Below are 16617 nucleotides of genomic sequence, written 5' to 3' on the forward strand. Positions count from 1 at the left end.
ACGCAGTCTTGACAGCTCCAATGCTGCGCTGATCCGTGTTGCCGTGAATGCAGACCGGAAGGGCAGAGATGAGAAACCGTGAGTCATACCAGGCGAGTCCTTGCCCGTTCGTCAGATGATGGAGTCGATGACCTGAATCGTTCCAGAGCATGCGTACAAGTCGATCAAACCTTGAGCAAGATCTCTCCTGCGTCGTAGCCCCAAGCGGCCTCGAGGTCTCGTAATCTCCACAGAGCACCCCAACCTGTGCTTCGGTCGATCTTCTTGAGCAGCCTCGCCACTGCCAGGTGCTCTTCCAAGTGGCTCAGATGCCGGCCTGCGAGATAGAGCGGCTGGATCGCATTGACCAGGTTTCCCAGATGCGGATTCGTCATCGATATCCCACAGATCTGCTTAGCATGCCATATCAGCGAGTACTGCTGCTCCTGTATGGCCAGCGGCGGCCGCCCAAGGGTCTCAGTGTCGAGCAGGATCAGACAGGCGGTATGGTAGAGCTGATTGCTTGATATTGCTGCCCAGTGTGTGAACAGAATGCGCGGAAACAGCGATGACGCATCCTCCGAATCGGGAGATTGAATTGGAAGCAGCTCCAAAGGACGGGTTTCCAGCCACTCGCGCAGGTCAGTCCAGAGGCTCTGCCACTGCGTAGCGAAAGGCCGTTGGTCGTCAGTGTCGACCTCACCAAGCTCGACTCGGAAGATCTGACGGCGCATCAAATCGCATGCTTGTGTACAGAGATACACCGCGAAGTTGGCGTGCATATCAGGGCTGTTATGCTTGCGGAAGAGATCTTTGGCGAAGGTATGGTATTGCTCTCTATGCGAAAGCGTTGGCGAGGACTCCGCCGGTAAAGAGGGCGCCCATTGCTCAAGTGGTAGTACGGTGGCTTCGATGAAGTTCGATATGATCAGTCCGCACAGCTCCATACGAGCATAACACCAGAATACAGCCTGCAAAAGGCCGCCGGAGAAGCCTGTGACGTTGAAGAGACTGAAGAGACTAGCACATCCCTCCAAATGTCTCTTCCAATCACGTGGCGAGCCTGACATGAGTTCCAGACATGCCAGGATGCAGACCGTGGCAAGAACATTGGGATCGCGCGATTGCAGCTAGGGCCAAGCAGTCGAATCGATTCTTGGTAGAGCTCAAGGCTATCATGGCTCTTCTGAGTAGATCTCCTCTCGGTCTGGCGAGCGCTGAAGGCAAGGACTGCATATAACAAGGCAGGAGACTTCGAAGCTAGAATAGGTATATTGACACCAAACTGCTGCGTATCGTCGAATTTGTCGAGCTCCGGGGCGCATTCGGTGAACCAGTTCTTCAAGTACTTGATTGTGCTCAACTTCGAGATCGTTCTCGGGAGCGTCGTCGCTGACAACAAGCCTCTCCCTGCTGCACGTGCTTCTGTTGTGTGATTCGGTTGCTCATCGCGAACAAATTCCTCTGTTCGCTCCGCAAGCGGTGATCCAGCTCGAGAGGGTGCGAGACTGGTCACGCCTGCTGATAGGACAAATCGAAGCTCTTTCTGAAGTTCGATATAGCGGATGTTTGCCGAGTATCCGTCCCCCGTGCTGGAGACCGTTGCCGGTGAAGTGACAGGTGCGTACGGCGACAATTCCGTGCTTGCCATATTGAGGCATCGTAGCGTTGCTCCCCGCGATTGTCATTCCATGCAAGGCGAGGAGACGTAGGCTACATGGACGAGAAAGACGAAGCGTGAAAGAAACAACGGATTTCTTGCTCCGAAGTGCATGATCTGCCCCAGTGGCGAGTGGTCCGAGTGGGGTGGACCTAAGAAATTTCTGTAGGCGGGGATAGGCCTGAAGTCTACTGTTTTGGCACTGGCAGCTGCATGTTGCTTGCCGAGTCTTATCACCACGTCAAGCTTTCTACGATGGGAAAGACTGAAGCGGCTGGCTCATGATATTTGTGACTTTCCTGAATCGATAATGCGCACAACCACAACGGTTGTCCGGTGCGCAGAGACGTATGAAGCGCTTGTCCGGCACGCGAACGCGTACTCTTGTGGCCAACCGGCGCTTCGGAAAGGTATGATTCAATGAGTAATCCTAGTTTTTGGACTAGTCCATAGGCTACTTTGCTCGATTCGGCCCAGGCTAGACCAGAGATAGAACTGTAGGCTACGCGCCTGAGCGCACTTCATGGTTTTTGCTTTCAGACCGCCACGTGAGCCAAAGCTGGTGCCCTTCTAGGTCTGTAAAGGCAAATTCCCAGGGTCAATAATGTTTCCCATGGCTCCGCCGACGACCCCGACCTGGACTTTCTGGGGTTGCACGCGGAGGATATAAAGCGCCTGCTTTACCTCTCTCGAGGACGATCCCTTCCTACCTCCTCTCAGAAACGAAGGTTCCCAGCAATCTGCCAATAAGCACCATGGAGCGGACTACATCACGCGCTGAGGCCGATCAGGCTCGCGCCGACATGGGCGTCGAGGCCCGGCAACAATTCATGACCGGCAAGCAGCAGAAGGGTGTGTTCAGCCAGATCGCTGCCAATCCGAAGATTGTATTCATCGCTTTTTTTGCTTCGTGAGTTGCGCCATCGTCAAGGAGGCCTTCATGGCTAACATTTCAGACTCGGCGGCTTCGAGTACGGTTACCAGCAAGGTGTCCTGGGCCAATCTTTGGTGATGCATCGATTCGTCTCCAACTTTCCTTCAGTCGTCGCGTCGTCCGCCGCAACAGGTTGGCTTACTTCAGTGCTCCAGCTTGGAGGCATTGTCGGATCACTCTCGGCTGGGTTCCTCGGCGAAATTTTCTCCCGGAAGTACACCATGCTCATGGCTTGCCTCTGGGTCATCTTGGGATCTTACCTCTATGTCGGAGCCCATGCCGGCGCCTCATCGCTGCTGTACGCTGGAAGATTCTTTACTGGCCTCGGTGTCGGCCTGTTCAGTGGTGTTGGACCGCTCTACAACGCTGAACTCGCTGCTCCTGAGATCCGTGGCTTCCTCGTCTCTTTCTACCAGTTCGCCACGATCTTGGGAATCATGTTGTCATTCTGGTGCGGATACGGCAGTAACTATATTGGCGGGACCGGCGATGGACAGTCGAACCTAGCGTGGCGTCTTCCTTCAATTATTCAAGGCATTCCCGCCATTTGTCTTGCGATCGGCATCTATTGGATGCCATTCTCTCCGCGATGGCTCGTGAAGAAGGGCAGGACTGAGGAGGCCCGGCGGACCCTTGCTTGGCTACGAAAGTTGCCAGAGAACCACGACCTCGTCGAGTTTGAGTACCTCGAGATCCTTGCTGAAGCGGAGTTTGAGCGACGCGCTTTCGCTCGTGCATACCCAAGGCTTGCCGAGAAGCAAAAGCAGAGCCAATTCATGGAACAAGTTGGCCAATACGCCAATTGGTAAGTTGCTCCCCCATGGTCAAGATTGTCCCCGAAAATGAGCATTGCTCTTAAGACTGCCCGAGTATATGTCTCGGGCCGGTAGTTGCTCTCCTTGACCTTACAGTTCTGCTTTCGAGCACACGCCCTCTTCCCGGGACAAGGCTAATCAGATTTGCAGCTTCCGAACCTGGGACAACACGAAGCGCTGTATCACCGTCTGGCTGATTATGTTCTTCCAGCAGTGGTCGGGCATCGATGCGATCATTTACTATGCCTCCAATGTATTCAAGAGTCTCGGGTTGACAGAGGGAACGATCGCCCTGCTTGCAACTGGTGAGTAACCTTGCAAAGTCCTCCATGCTAGCATTGACTGACAGATCGCAGGTGTCACTGGCGTCGTTTTCATCGTTTCGACTGTCCCCGCCATGCTGATCATCGACAAGGTTGGCCGCAAGCCCATGCTGATAGTCGGATCTATCGTGATGTGCGTCTCGATGGTCATCGTTGGCGTGATTGTCGCGTGCTTTCACCATGACTGGCCTGCACATGTTGCGGCTGGCTGGACTGCCGTTGCTTTAATCTGGGTTTACATCGCTGGCTTCGGAGCCACTTGGGGACCAGTCTCATGGACGCTAGTCTCCGAGATCTTCCCGCTGTCCATTCGTGCAAAGGGTGCCTCCTTCGGAGCTTTCAGCAACTGGGTATGTCGTTCATTCAATAAAACCCTCCCCAGTCCTGCGACGGACGCTAACATACCGCCATTCAGATCAACAACTTCGCCATTGCGTTCTTCGTCCCGTACGTATGCATATGAACCTGGATCGGGCGAGATATCAATCTCCCGGTTCTGGTTCTTCCCGATACATGTTCATACTAACAGGTGATAGACCAATGCTGAAACATTGGCAATGGGGGACTTACATCTTCTTGTAAGCGCCATATATCCATCTCACGAGACAAGGCTGACATGATTCGCAGCGCCGTATTCCTTGCTGTTGGCATTCTATGGGTCTGGTACTTCCTCCCTGAGACCAAGAACAAGACATTGGAAGAGATGGACAGAGTTTTTGGATCCAACACTGGTGAGCAAGACGCTTTGCTGCTGCGAGAAGCCCAGAGAGACGTTGGATTGCTTGCGTTCCTCGACGGCAACAGGGCCGCTGATGAGAAGAGTGGCGAGGGCTCTTTCGCAAGTGTGCAGCACGAGTCGAAGGTATGAGTCGTAATTGCTTCAGCACGTCCAAAGTATCGGACGAGCCGAAGCCAGGAGGCCACTGATGGGGATCGGCGGAGATAGATATGTCTTCGTGGTAATAGTAATGAGCATCGAAAGACTCGGTGGTTGTTCTATCTCAAGTCCTGCCTTCGGCCGTCAACGCGTACAATCCGGTAGCCTTCTCTGCTCTTGTGAGACAGCTTTGCAGCACTTCTCTTTGGGAGTGATGCGTCAAACGCGGAGAGACGTATATTAGAGCTGCAATCAAGATCGGGTCCCACTGCGACGTCTCGAACGCGTTCTGCGTAGCCATGCCCACGATGGACTGCATGTGCCAGCTCACTGAGAGTGCCTGTCGAGAGCCGGATGGTGGAGGCTTGACAAGCCGTGGTCGCGAGGACAGTAGAATGAGTGATGCGAAGTGATATGTTGCGTTCGAGAGAAGGGCTTGCGCGCTGGAATAAAGCTCGATCGGCAGTGACGCCGAGCTGAGATCAATCTGGCCGGCCTCAACGGTGCCGCAGCTGACGATTGGTAGCATGTGCTCTGCACGCCGCCGATGCCATAGCTGCAATGCAGTCCATACTTCAGCCCATAAGGCGCCTGCGGGCTGGGCGGTCTCCAGAGCTGCATTCGATAAGGAAAAAGCGCTTGCCAGCAGCTGAAGAGGCGTGGAGATCTCTCCTTCTCCTGCTGCGGGCGAAAACCCGCTCACGCGGTCCCAGTGGCGGGAGCCGACCAAAGGCGAGCAACCAAGAACAGTAGCGACAGCAAGGTCTAACCTCATTAGCAAACGCACGCAACAACGTCGGTACTTACCCAGCCTGAAAAAGAGACGCCAGAACGGCTCTTCGGTTTGGCCGGTCATACTCGACTCAAGAAATTGCTGGAGTGCGCCTTGCACCATTACTGCGTTTGTACAGCAGAGAACTGTGTACAACAGCATGAGATGGCGTACGATGCTTTGCACATGGTCGGGATCGTAGTGTGCTAGACTTTCGGCTTCTGCTTGGTAGTGACGGCATTGCACATCACTTTCACTCAAGTTGCTGGCACAATGTCGAGAGCTAACAGCAAGCACAGCAGCCATCACGGATCGATACTTGCGGGCTGTACCGAAGAGCTTCACGCCGAAGAAATCGTCGCAGGTGAAGGCATCCAGCCACGGAGCGACTTCGTACCGGAAGTGGCAGATGAGATCGATCTCGTCAGCCCTGGAACTAGATGTTGGTGACGTATGCTGGGGCGACACAACGGCGACGTCTGCCAACGCAGTTTTGGCGCCCTGCCGAGTGGCGACGGATCTCAGACCATCCACGACACTCGACTCGCTGTGACCATGGAGCTGGGCCGAAGTTCGTGATGAGTCGATCTGATGTAGTGCGACTGGTAACGTCTGTGCTCGCTGGGGCGGAGGTGGTCTGTACCTGGCGATGGATGCCGTTGGCGCTCCGCTGGAGCTGTGGTAGCTGCCGCCTGACAGCGAAGTAGTGGTCGGCGACCTATCCCCATTCGTGTCGTACCTGTGCCCTGCGTGATTATTGTCCCGCGGCGCGAACTCATGCACCGACACATTTGCAAAGCCAGGATACTGACATAGCGCGCCTCGTTTCACGCAGTTGTTGCATCTGGCTTCAGTTCGTCACCTACTCTGGTCAGCGGAGACACGCCGACCGAGCAGACCTTACATTTCCGCCTCCTCTTGCGACAAGCGAGACAGCCGGTACGAACACGTCGTTGAGCTTCTGCGTTACGCATGAGCTGTTAGGGCCCATGCATCATCCGCGTAACTTGGATGGTTGTAGGCTAAATCGAAGGTGATGGTCGTCATGGAGCCGGAAGAGGAGCGCTCTGGGCCCCCATGAACAGCCAAGACAGCGCACAAGGCCCAGCTGCATCACCGTGGCTGTAGTTCATCGCGGTTTCCACTTCCCCGCAAGCGCTGGCACGAGCCTTGGAAATGCAGGTACGACGCAGCTTACTGCGTCGTCCTGCACGTCTGTAGCTGCCTTCAAGTCTCAAAGTCCTCTGATGGAAGTCGCAAGCCAAGTAGGCAGTGCTGGCTGAAGCAGTTGCCGCAGCTTCAGCACGAACTGTATCGTCGAGCTCGCGGCTACGTGATTGCATGAATTGACTCGTCTCAACAACGGCAGAGCAGCCCGAACCCTCGTGCCTCCAGCAAGATGACTCGCGTGACCCACAGCTCGACAGATTCACGCCCAGACGACCGGCCGAAGACCGATACACACATCGCATACGTCTCTGAGCCGCCCACCATCACCGCCGAATCCATCGAAGGCGACGCCAATTACATCCCTCCCACCTTCCCGATCGGCCCCTTCAAGAAACATGCAGCCAATCCTATCCTCAAGCCAAACCCCGACAACGCTTGGGAGGCCGCCCACCTCTTCAACGCCGCTGCCATCGTCCTCGACGCGAAAGTCTTCCTGTTCTACCGCGCACAGAACCACGAAGGCCTTTCCAGCATCGGTCTTGCATGGTCCGACGATGGGATCTCCTTCACGCGCCTGGACCGCCCGATCTTGACGGCTACTGAGCCGTGGGAAGAAGGCGGTGGCTGCGAAGATCCACGGGTCATGCGCTATGAAGGAACGGTCTACATGACATACTCGTCCTATGGCATGGGAAGGGTTAGGCTGTGCATGTGCACTTCTACGAATTTGGTGGACTGGAAGAAGTACGAGCCGATGTTTCCGACGTGGGCCGAGGTAGAGATTGGTATAGACGGCAGACTGGGCATCCGCAACGACTGGACCAAAGCCGGGGCGATCTTTCCGGAGAAGGACAGGGACGGCAAGTTCAACATGCTCTGGGGAGAGTCAGCAATCTATTGAGCTCAAAGTGACGATTTGATCAAGTGGGAGACGAAGTCATATGGCGACCACTTTGCTCACGGCATTCATTCGTGGGAGAATCGACTGCTCGAGGCAGGTCTTTCACCGATCAAAACCAAGGACGGCAAATGGCTTTTCATCTACAATGCAGCAACGACAGGAGGTGGCAAGTACAAGAATAATCAGTATTCGGTCGGCCAAATGCTTGTCGACTACGACAATCTCGCTGGAGGTCCCCTCGCCCGCCTGGAGAAGCCATTGCTGGAAGTCTCCGAGGGAAACGAACAGGAAGGTCAGGTCGGCAACGTGGTATTTTGTGAAGGTCTCGTACAGTTCAAGGGTAGCTGGCTGCTTTATTTTGGACAAGGTGACAGCGAGCTGGGCGTTGCGGTGGCTGATGCTGTTTGACCCAGCGTTCGAAGAGAGCGAGCCGTCGAAATACACCCGCCGCTTCGCCTGCCATCACAACAAGAGTGAACTCTGGGCTTGTGTCAGCTCAGCGATCATCCTTATAGGAGGTGAGGACGACTTGCCGAACCCCTCGATCGGCAGTGCGCAGCGGAGAATCATTCCAGAGCTTCGACAAGACGCGAGGATTAGAGCCGTCCCGGAGCTGGTATGAACATCTGCAACATGAATAGCTTGTACATAAAGGTCACGTGTCGCCTTCTCCATCACCACCGAGTTAAAAACCAAGGACATTCAGCAAATGATTGCCTCAGTCAACGCCTGATGTCGTTGATGCCTCACTTACCTTCAGTCACCAACCACAATCCGGAGCAAAGAATCTTAATTCCGCATATTCGATTTTGAAGCCTCACGTTCTCGACTTCTGTTGTAATATCTGCAGAGCGCTCCGTGGTCAGCACAGTTCTCGACTACGGCACAACAGCATGGCAAAGCACTATGGCTGTGCGAGGTTGAAGGCCCAAGGTGTTGTGCGCCATCCCGACGACGCCGTCCCCGTGCTTCACTCGAAGAGATCGTTGACGACGAACCCCCGTATGTACACCGCCGAAGCCTCCCCAAACGCGAGTTCGAGCTCAATGCTGACTCTAGGATAGTCCCTGGTTCCAGATGATTAATGGCTTCTTGATTCCGACAGTGGGCTTTTACTGCGGCCCGGATGGTAACATGCGCACCCATTATCTCGGTAACCCGCCGTTCGTCGAGGGTCCGATTCCGCCTTTGCCTCGCTCCGCGCGCTTTCAGCTCGCAGACGCTGCGTCTACGGCTTGTCCTGTTCCTCCAACTGCGACATCGCCCGTCCTCGACAAGCCTGGTCATTCTTCAACATCAACTAGTTCGCCCACAACAACGTCAGCAGGCACCAACGCCCCTCCAAACGCCACAGAGCCAGCTCCGATCACAACCGAGATACGGTCTGCGACCTCTCAGGGTGCGCCTCCTCAGCCGACCTCAGCATACTCCTCGAAGGACGTTTCAACGTCAGCGCGGATGACGTGGTCGATGTCATTGATGCAGATCTAGAGACGCCCCCACAAGTACCGAGGCCAAACACTCAATTGTAAGACTACGCTCCCATACGGTCATTGGAAAGGGGTGTGGCTGACATGGCTTGCTACAGGCTCACGAAGATGTCACCACAGTGCGACGCGTCCAACGACACGGACTTGCCCAGCCACGAAAATATCTGCTGGCCACATTCCATTTGGCCAGAAGCTGATTATGGCAAGCCGGAAGAAGACGACGTATCATTGGCGAGAGGACGGCATCATCAGAAGATCCAGCAAGGAGGATCCTCTTGAATTGCGAGGTGGACACGGAACGACCAGATCATTCAGCTACGGTTGGCTGGATCGGACCACCAGGGAGGACTCCTGGTAGCACAAGGGATGATGCAAGACCGTCCGCGATAGCGCAAGAGCGGACAAGGCAGTCTATTCCAACAGCTTACCTGTCCGCCACGAGATGGCCACATTGACAACAAGGACGGTGCCGACTTCTTCTCTCCTTCGTCGACTCATTGCGTCTTGCACCCAATCGCCTCAATGTCGCCACTTTGACCGACAACTGACTCGCCCGTGAATGCCTCGCTTTCATCCTTCCAGCTCTCACCCACATACCCTCCGCTCAGTCATCTTCGGTGAAGTTCTCGACCGCATCATGCCACTCCGGGTACACCTCCAGCACCGCCGCCTTCGCCTCGTCGAGAATCTGCACATAACGCAACATCTGCCTCGCGAACGTCAACAGACGCTTTGGTCTGTCCTCCATCCATTTCACGTCCATCGTCCCGTCGTACATCGGCGAGGACGGCGAGGTCGAGAAGTAGCCAAAGACATGATCAAATCCGCGCAGGTTTCTACCGATATCCCTCTCCATGGCTGCGACAAGAGGACGGTACACTGCATCCCACGCTGCGAGCAGCTCTGGCTGCCGATCTTGGCTCATGAACTCACAGCTGCAGCAAATTCCATCGATGATTTCGGGGCCCAGATCGAGGAAATTCTCGATGGACCGGAAGTGGACGGACAGGAGAGGGTAGTTGTATGGAAAGATTTGCGGCAAAGCGGCTTTGCATTCTGCGAGGAAGTCGCTGAGTTCGGAAGCCAGGTTGGGGAGGTTATCGAGGACGCTCGAAGGTCGCGAGGCTCGCCGCTGCGCTCTCTCGGCAGGAGTCGGCGGGTGCGGCGCTTCATTCGCCGTGGCAATTTGGTGGATGGAGTGCTCCAGGCCGTCGGATAGGAGATGCGCAAGATTGTCGTTGCCGTGAATGACGGAGGTCGGCTTCCATGTGACAGAGGCATTCGGGTTCCCAGCCTCGACTTCCTCGATGTCCTTTCCTTTATGATGGTCTGCAGCACCACCTTCCGAGGAGGGCTGTCGGAGGTCGAGTTCTTCAAGCTTATCATCCGTCGCTTCTTGGTCCGTTTGTAATGCCTCGGCATCCTTCGCCGCCGACGAGAGTCTTGATTGCCAGGTTCTGGACCAAGGCTCGGGGGAGTCGAGTACGGGAAGGCCATGTGCCGTGATACGCTCGTGGACAGCAGGGCCGCCTGACTGGCTGGCTTCGATGGATGTGGTTGGTTTCTCATCGGCATTCGTGTTTTGATGAGGTTGGTGGCTTCCCGTGGGGCGTTCGCCGCGGTTCGAGCTGTGTGCGAAAGACATGACCTCTGGGGATGAGCCTTTGCTGTGTGCCGAGCAGCAGGAGCTTGACACTCCTGTGATCAAGAGCAGGTCAGCAACATGCAGAGAATACATACCACTTGCCCATTGTTGTGCAATCGCCGTCTCGGCATCAAAGCAGCAGCAAACACGCCCGGCATCCTGCAGGAGAGTCCAGAAGATCCTCGCCAGATCACCGCGCGGCCAGATCAGGAGAGATTGTATGTGTCGGGAGAGAGTCGCATGGGCTTGCACTCGCATAGTCATTGCTGACGTTGACGATGGAGTCCTCCGTGGCGCTGTTCGGAATGAATAGGACTGTCAGGTTCGCGTTTGGCGAATGCCATGTCGACGCATGCTGTCCTGGAAGGTCAGACCAGGAGCTACAACGTATCTCCTTTTCAGGCGTAACAGCCAACCAGAAGAGTCGTATTGGTATCGTATCAATGATTGTAGTCCATCTATCGCGGTGACCATGTGCCCAGAGTATTGATGCTTCGCTGGTGTTGTACAAGACTGACCTCACCGCCGTGATCCGGCCTGCTGTGCGTGCATTCTAGCGCGCCTTCTTCCTCTCAGTCATCCTAGCCTCCCTCCGCGCTTTGATATCGACCTCTGCTAGGCTCTTGCTCGCATTGATGAGTTGTATGACATTGAGGACCTGCTTGAAGAGGCACACCGGCGCACTCACCCCAGCAATGATCCACGGCACAGTGCTGTCGATCTTGTTTGCTCTTGCCAGCTCCATCGCTGCTGCTGACCATGGGTTCGGGAAGAGTGACTTCGGCACGGCTGGAGAGCCAGGCTGTGCGCTGAGGGGATTCGAGGTGTTGTTGACGAGCAGTGCTGGCGATAGGAGTGGTGAGGAGAAGCTCAGTAGGTAAAGAGCGATGAAAAAGAGCTCGTTGAGGGCGCAGACCGCGAACAGGACGTTCTGTAGCTCATGTCAGTATACACCGAGGTCGAATCCGTGTGGACATACGCGGTTCGTGTAGTACAAATGTAGCAGCCAACTCCTCTTCTCATCTACCTTCTTGTGGCTCGCATTTCCGCCCACCAAGCTAGCGTACATATGTATCCAGTGGCTAGCAAAATCGAGACTGATCAAGCCCTGGAAAACCATGCTCCAGCGTGGGAAGGCCGAGGCGAGGTAGACGAGCAGGCACGTGGTTGTGCAGCGGTCAGTGACCATGTCGAGAACGGCGCCGAATTGGGTGGATTGGTTGTATCGCCTGGCAGCTACGCCATCGAGGGCATCGAGGAGGCAGGATATGCTCTGTTCTATGTCAGTCTGGGTGGTTCCAGGATCGACGTCGTGGTAGTACTCACGTAGAGCAGACTACATGTTCTGGGGTGAATTGGCATGTAGCTGAGACTGGCGAAAGCAAGGAGGACTCGGATGTAGCCTGTTTGAAACCAGAGGTCAGCCTCGTCTTCGACAAGAACATGTCGAATGCGCCCGGTCGAAGATCAGGCCACTTCGATGGTGAACTACGTACCGATAATGTTGGGTGCGAAAAGGAAGATGTTCTCCTGCGGGCCTTGAAAGGCATCGATCTTATCCATAGCAGCGGCGGCCATGCGTGACATGCTGCTGCCTCTTCTCTGTCGCGGAGATTGTGTAGCGCTGCCGTTGGCTTTTGGCTTTTCTAGGGAAGACATTGCTGCGGATGGATCGGGAGAGGTGCCAGGCGGGAGGGAGGATCGGGTTGTGACCATTGGTGCCGGGGAAACAGGTATGGTGCGTGATGTTCTATGTCGGTTCTGTGAGCCGGTGGTCGCGTGTGTGACGGTTCGAGGGCTGCCTGCGCGGGCTTGCGGTCTGGTAGAAAGTACGCGGCCGGCTTGGCTACTGATAAGATGGGTTGAGATTGAGGAAAGCCTGCGTATCAGAGAACGAGGCCGAGGTCCGCTGCAGTGGGTTAAGTGTTGTACAGGAAGCAGACCAGCTGTGTATTGATAGAGATTGCTTATCAGAAAACGCGCGCCTGCCTTGTTTGCTTACGAACTTCTCGTACCTGAATCGAGTTGGAGTCCTTGGAGATCTTCCGCTGAACCCGGGCGGGCCTTGGCGCGGTCCGAAAACGCCGCCGTTGCCAAGCAGAGAGCTTCCCGGTTCGTTTCCCACTTCGTTCTGTCCTTCGCTCGGTGCTACACGATCGAACTTTGCCAGTCTTTGCGCTGCCGAGCGGTACGAACGAGCGAACGAGCGATTCTCGGTTGCAAGACGATGAACCCTACCGTCGCGTCGCGATGTCCAGATCTACGTCGTGTCAGTCATTGTTGCGCAACCTTTGAATTATTCTTGTCTTTGGGAAGCAATGCATTTCCGCTCCGGCCTTCGATCCACTCTTTGCTGCACAGTCCTGTCATTCCATCATCAGGGCTCTCATGAAGTCAATCTGGGTCAGCGAGCACTGTGAGATCTCTGTTCAAGGCAGGCGGAGCATGCCCTACCTTTTCGCTCACTGAGGATGATCAAAATCTCCTCGAAACTAATGCCGCCCCTCTTCCCCACCTCGTCTACCTCATTCATCTTCGCGTTATCTTACCTCAACGAATGATCCACCCACATCGCGGGCACCGACTCTCGTAAAACCCTTCTCCGGTACACCCCTCAGTCGAGCACGGCAACCAGGCTCTGCGCGGGTTGATGCCGTTCTCGGCCACGCCGTTGTTGTTGTTTTGGCTGCAGCACATTTCGTTCGTATGTATTTGGAATGGGATATGTGTTCTGTTGCTATGCCTGTGGGAAGATACTTACTTTTTGGATGAGAGAGCTTGAGGCGCCAGGGTGAGCTAGAAGACGAGGGTACCTTGTGAGAAAGGTAATCACTACACTGCTTTATTCACTCTCACAGAGCATTTTGTCTGCCAGTCATTGTTACAGAGATAACATCGAGCAATGTGGCTTGAGATTGCTACTAGCTGTCGGCTTTGTCTACTTACGAGCGCTGACATCCACAATGACTGATCTAGCCATTCTAGTCCCAACAGACCGCAATCTCGACAACCGTCGCGCAGACACTGACTGCACCGTGCCTGGCAATCCTCAATGCCTGCGACGCATTGCCTGCGACGCAAAGTCCGGTCGAATCCCAACACGCCTGCAGGATTCCGAGGCAGATTCTATTCCTCGAGTTTCGCCACCGAGGACGAAGTTGCGCCACGGTCCTGCAGGCTACTGACGGATTAGGCTACAGACTGACCCGTCGTCGTAGCAGTCATGCTACTTCTCATCGTTGCGACAGCCCTTCACTTGTCGACGCGGACGCTCCTCCCAAGGTTGTTGTGCCAACGCCTCGTACAGGTCGGCTAAATGCGACGGATAACCTAGCCAGCGGGAGTTGAGCAGAATTGGATCGATGATCTTTTTGAAACGCTTGGAGATGACTCGTAGACCCGGAATCCATCTAGGCGACCATGCTAGTCTGATTGTGCCATGGTCGTAGGAGCCACAGTACACCCAATATCCAGGAACGACGGCGCGAAAGATTCGATCGAGGATTTCAGTGGGCATTGAGGCGAGCGTCGGTGCCGGCTTGTCCTTTTCATATCATCAGCATTGGATTCAACGATAAAGACAGATTTCTCCGGCGAGCAAGACTTACCCACTGCGGTGCCCGGATTGAAGAGGTCATCTCGAAGGTCGACGTTGCTGACCTGTGTTAGTATGGCTGGGAAGAAGCTAGTGGCCACCGATGGACGTGCTCTGTGTGTGATCGAACGTTGTCGCAAGTGTGAGAGAGGCACAGGTACTTTTGAGTGGTTGTCCATTGATTTGCGACGGGAGTTCTAGAAGTCTTGGCATTTCAGATGGCATTAGTCAAGTGATAGATGTACGGTACCTTGACAGATACGCCCTTCTCACAGCCTGGAGCTCTCGCAGAACATGTGCAAGATGCCATAACACAGCGAATGCAACGCCATGCTAGAATTCCGATATCGACAGCAGTATATGCAATTGATGTCCTCCGCAAGGGCCGTATCCATGTTAGCCAAACAGCCAAAAGTCGCGACGGCCGTCAACTTCACCTCCTCGAACTCCGCGGATCACTGGCCTGCTCCCGCTTGAAGTCCCTGGCCTCCTTCGTCCCCAAACTCCCAACTCCACCCTCCTGCCTCCTCTCCCATCCACCCAACCTGACGACCAAACACGTCGCATTATCCCCATCTTGACTGACCTCGGTCGCGAAGTCCACAACTCTTCTCGCCGCCTCCTCCGCCGTCCTTGCCTCCTTTACAATATCCACAATCTCTTGATCGCCCAACGTGCCGCTGACGCCGTCCGATACCAGCACCATGAACGCGTACTCCGCCGGACTCAGTTCGATACGGGTGATCTCGGGCTCGGCGCTGACGCCGATGCGTTTCGAGGCGATGTCGCCGAAAGCACGCGTGTTGGCGAGGCCAGAGATGCGCTCTTCGCCGAAGGAGTCGGTGACGAAAGTGGCGGCGTAGCGGCGGAGGCGGGTTGCTTCGATGGGCGAGGAAGGGTGGTGGTTTGTTGTTAGCGGATGAGCGGAGCCGGTGGCGGTAGAGGAGAGCAGGATGCGGGTGTCGCCGACGTGGGCGACGATGAGGGTGGACGTTGAAGCGGGATTCCAGAAGGGGACTGGTGATGGTGTGGAGACCATGGCGATGGAGCAGGTGCTGCCGCCTTTGAAGCGCTGGGTGTCGGTGTTGGATTTGACGTGGGAGGCGACTTTGTGAGGCACGCCGAGGATGTCGCCATCGTTAAGGGGACGTTCGGAGTGGACGGAGTCAGCGTCGGGATCGGCGAGGGCAGCTTGGGCGGAGACGAAGTCGAAGTCGGCTTTGAGGAAGGAGTAGGAGAGGACTTCTTCGATGGTGGTCGTGGAGGTGGAGGTGGAAGTTTTGCGCTTCATGCCGCCGGCGTCGACGTCGCTGAAGATGGAGAAGTATGGTGGTTTTGCTCGTCGCCAGTAGCCTGAGACCAGTTCTCGCCAGTCTTTAATCAGCTCTTTCTCTATCTTCTGCATACGTTCGAAGTTGCCGGTTTCGACTTGGGTAGGTTCGCTGGGGATTGGCACTCCGTCGCCATCCTCTGTGTCCTTGCCACCCTTCAGCACGTTTTTAAGGGCTTCCTTGCCTCGCCTCATAGTCTCGGCGTCGTACTCCTCGCCCGCCGTAATGTCCTTGCTCTTGCCACCGCCTGCACGGTCTCCTACCTGTAGACTGCTCCGCAAGTCAAAGTCGACCGCGGCTCCTTCAATGTACTCATGTAGCCTCTCCTTGAGATACTCGCTGCACTCCACGCCACCGTGTCCGTCAAACACGCCGAAGTAGAAAATTTGCGGATCGCCACTAGCCCCATCTGCACTTTCCGCCTCTTTGGCCTTGTCCAGGCGCAGACTAACCGGTGGACGCTTCGCAAATGCTGGCAGCTCGATGACGCCGGCCTGGTGATTGTCCTCATTGTATGGCCTGCTGCCACGACTGACGGCGGCCCCGTAGTGATGTTTGGCGCTCTTGAGTGGGATGCGAACCGTGGTGGTATCTCGGTTCGCCGTCGGATGATGAAGCGGGGCGGCTTTGCGACCATCGTCGGTATGCGGTGTGCTGTCTTTGCGAGGAAATTTGTGGGCAAGGCCGGTGGACGAGCGCGAGTCCGGGTGGAGGGAACTCGAGGGTAGCCGGGTGACGAAGTAGTCGTGAAATTGGCGGCGGGAGCTTTGACAGCCGTGAACGCTGCTCGATCGAGGGCGTAAAGCGCGTATGTAGCGTGGTATCAGATCTGGAACGGTATGAGTATGCGTATGTTGGCCGAACGATGCAAGAGGGGTAGCTTGAAGTGCATACTAATATACTGCTCCGAGGAGCTCGCACCAAGAGACATGATTGGTGACGTTTCGATGCGCCATGTCAGCAGTCCATAGCGAGAATAAAACTCAGCTCAAGGAATGCGCAGCCAGACACCCAGAGCACCAGCTGTGGACGAGAAGATGGAACAGGAAAACATGTTAAGTTGATGTTGCAATGGAGAAGTTGAGGCGAGGCAGTAAATTCGGAGACGTGGAGGCGGAAACGAAA

The 16617-nt window shown here is 55.4% G+C and overlaps 8 protein-coding genes across 8 annotated transcripts; 3 read left to right on the forward strand and 5 right to left on the reverse strand.

Moving 5' to 3' along the window:
- Nucleotides 1-164: 164 nt before the first annotated feature.
- AB675_57 (uncharacterized protein) lies at nt 165-1630 on the reverse strand (the record flags this gene model as incomplete). Its single annotated transcript, XM_018146037.1, has 2 exons — nt 165-990; nt 1077-1630. 2 exons carry the CDS (start codon nt 1628-1630, stop codon nt 165-167), a joined length of 1380 nt encoding a protein of 459 aa, XP_017994644.1.
- A 764-nt stretch (nt 1631-2394) lies between these two features.
- On the forward strand, nt 2395-4579 carry AB675_58 (putative quinate permease; the record flags this gene model as incomplete). The annotated part of the gene is made up of 7 exons (XM_018146148.1): nt 2395-2549; nt 2596-3378; nt 3539-3693; nt 3745-4061; nt 4127-4158; nt 4248-4289; nt 4339-4579. 7 exons carry the CDS (start codon nt 2395-2397, stop codon nt 4577-4579), a joined length of 1725 nt encoding a protein of 574 aa, XP_017994631.1.
- A 133-nt stretch (nt 4580-4712) lies between these two features.
- AB675_59 (uncharacterized protein) lies at nt 4713-5483 on the reverse strand (the record flags this gene model as incomplete). Its single annotated transcript, XM_018146257.1, has 2 exons — nt 4713-5353; nt 5396-5483. 2 exons carry the CDS (start codon nt 5481-5483, stop codon nt 4713-4715), a joined length of 729 nt encoding a protein of 242 aa, XP_017994634.1.
- Nucleotides 5484-6759: 1276 nt separating this feature from the next.
- Nucleotides 6760-8053, forward strand: AB675_60 (uncharacterized protein; the record flags this gene model as incomplete). Its single annotated transcript, XM_018146365.1, has 3 exons — nt 6760-7415; nt 7440-7771; nt 7845-8053. The coding sequence occupies 3 exons, from the start codon at nt 6760-6762 to the stop codon at nt 8051-8053; spliced, it is 1197 nt and encodes a 398-aa protein (XP_017994633.1).
- A 271-nt stretch (nt 8054-8324) lies between these two features.
- On the forward strand, nt 8325-8922 carry AB675_61 (uncharacterized protein; the record flags this gene model as incomplete). The annotated part of the gene is made up of 2 exons (XM_018146474.1): nt 8325-8437; nt 8496-8922. The coding sequence occupies 2 exons, from the start codon at nt 8325-8327 to the stop codon at nt 8920-8922; spliced, it is 540 nt and encodes a 179-aa protein (XP_017994629.1).
- A 603-nt stretch (nt 8923-9525) lies between these two features.
- AB675_62 (uncharacterized protein) lies at nt 9526-10566 on the reverse strand (the record flags this gene model as incomplete). The annotated part of the gene is made up of 1 exon (XM_018146581.1): nt 9526-10566. One exon carries the CDS (start codon nt 10564-10566, stop codon nt 9526-9528), a length of 1041 nt encoding a protein of 346 aa, XP_017994655.1.
- Nucleotides 10567-11119: 553 nt separating this feature from the next.
- AB675_63 (CDP-diacylglycerol--inositol 3-phosphatidyltransferase) lies at nt 11120-12225 on the reverse strand (the record flags this gene model as incomplete). The annotated part of the gene is made up of 4 exons (XM_018146689.1): nt 11120-11497; nt 11546-11839; nt 11893-11969; nt 12063-12225. 4 exons carry the CDS (start codon nt 12223-12225, stop codon nt 11120-11122), a joined length of 912 nt encoding a protein of 303 aa, XP_017994652.1.
- Nucleotides 12226-13792: 1567 nt separating this feature from the next.
- On the reverse strand, nt 13793-16423 carry AB675_64 (uncharacterized protein; the record flags this gene model as incomplete). The annotated part of the gene is made up of 4 exons (XM_018146797.1): nt 13793-14110; nt 14175-14221; nt 14609-16321; nt 16387-16423. The coding sequence occupies 4 exons, from the start codon at nt 16421-16423 to the stop codon at nt 13793-13795; spliced, it is 2115 nt and encodes a 704-aa protein (XP_017994648.1).
- Between the last annotated feature and the right edge of the window lie 194 nt (nt 16424-16617).

Source organism: Cyphellophora attinorum, assembly GCF_001299255.1.
Source record: "Cyphellophora attinorum strain CBS 131958 chromosome Unknown Contig53, whole genome shotgun sequence".
Classification (NCBI taxonomy): Eukaryota; Fungi; Ascomycota; class Eurotiomycetes; order Chaetothyriales; family Cyphellophoraceae; genus Cyphellophora; species Cyphellophora attinorum.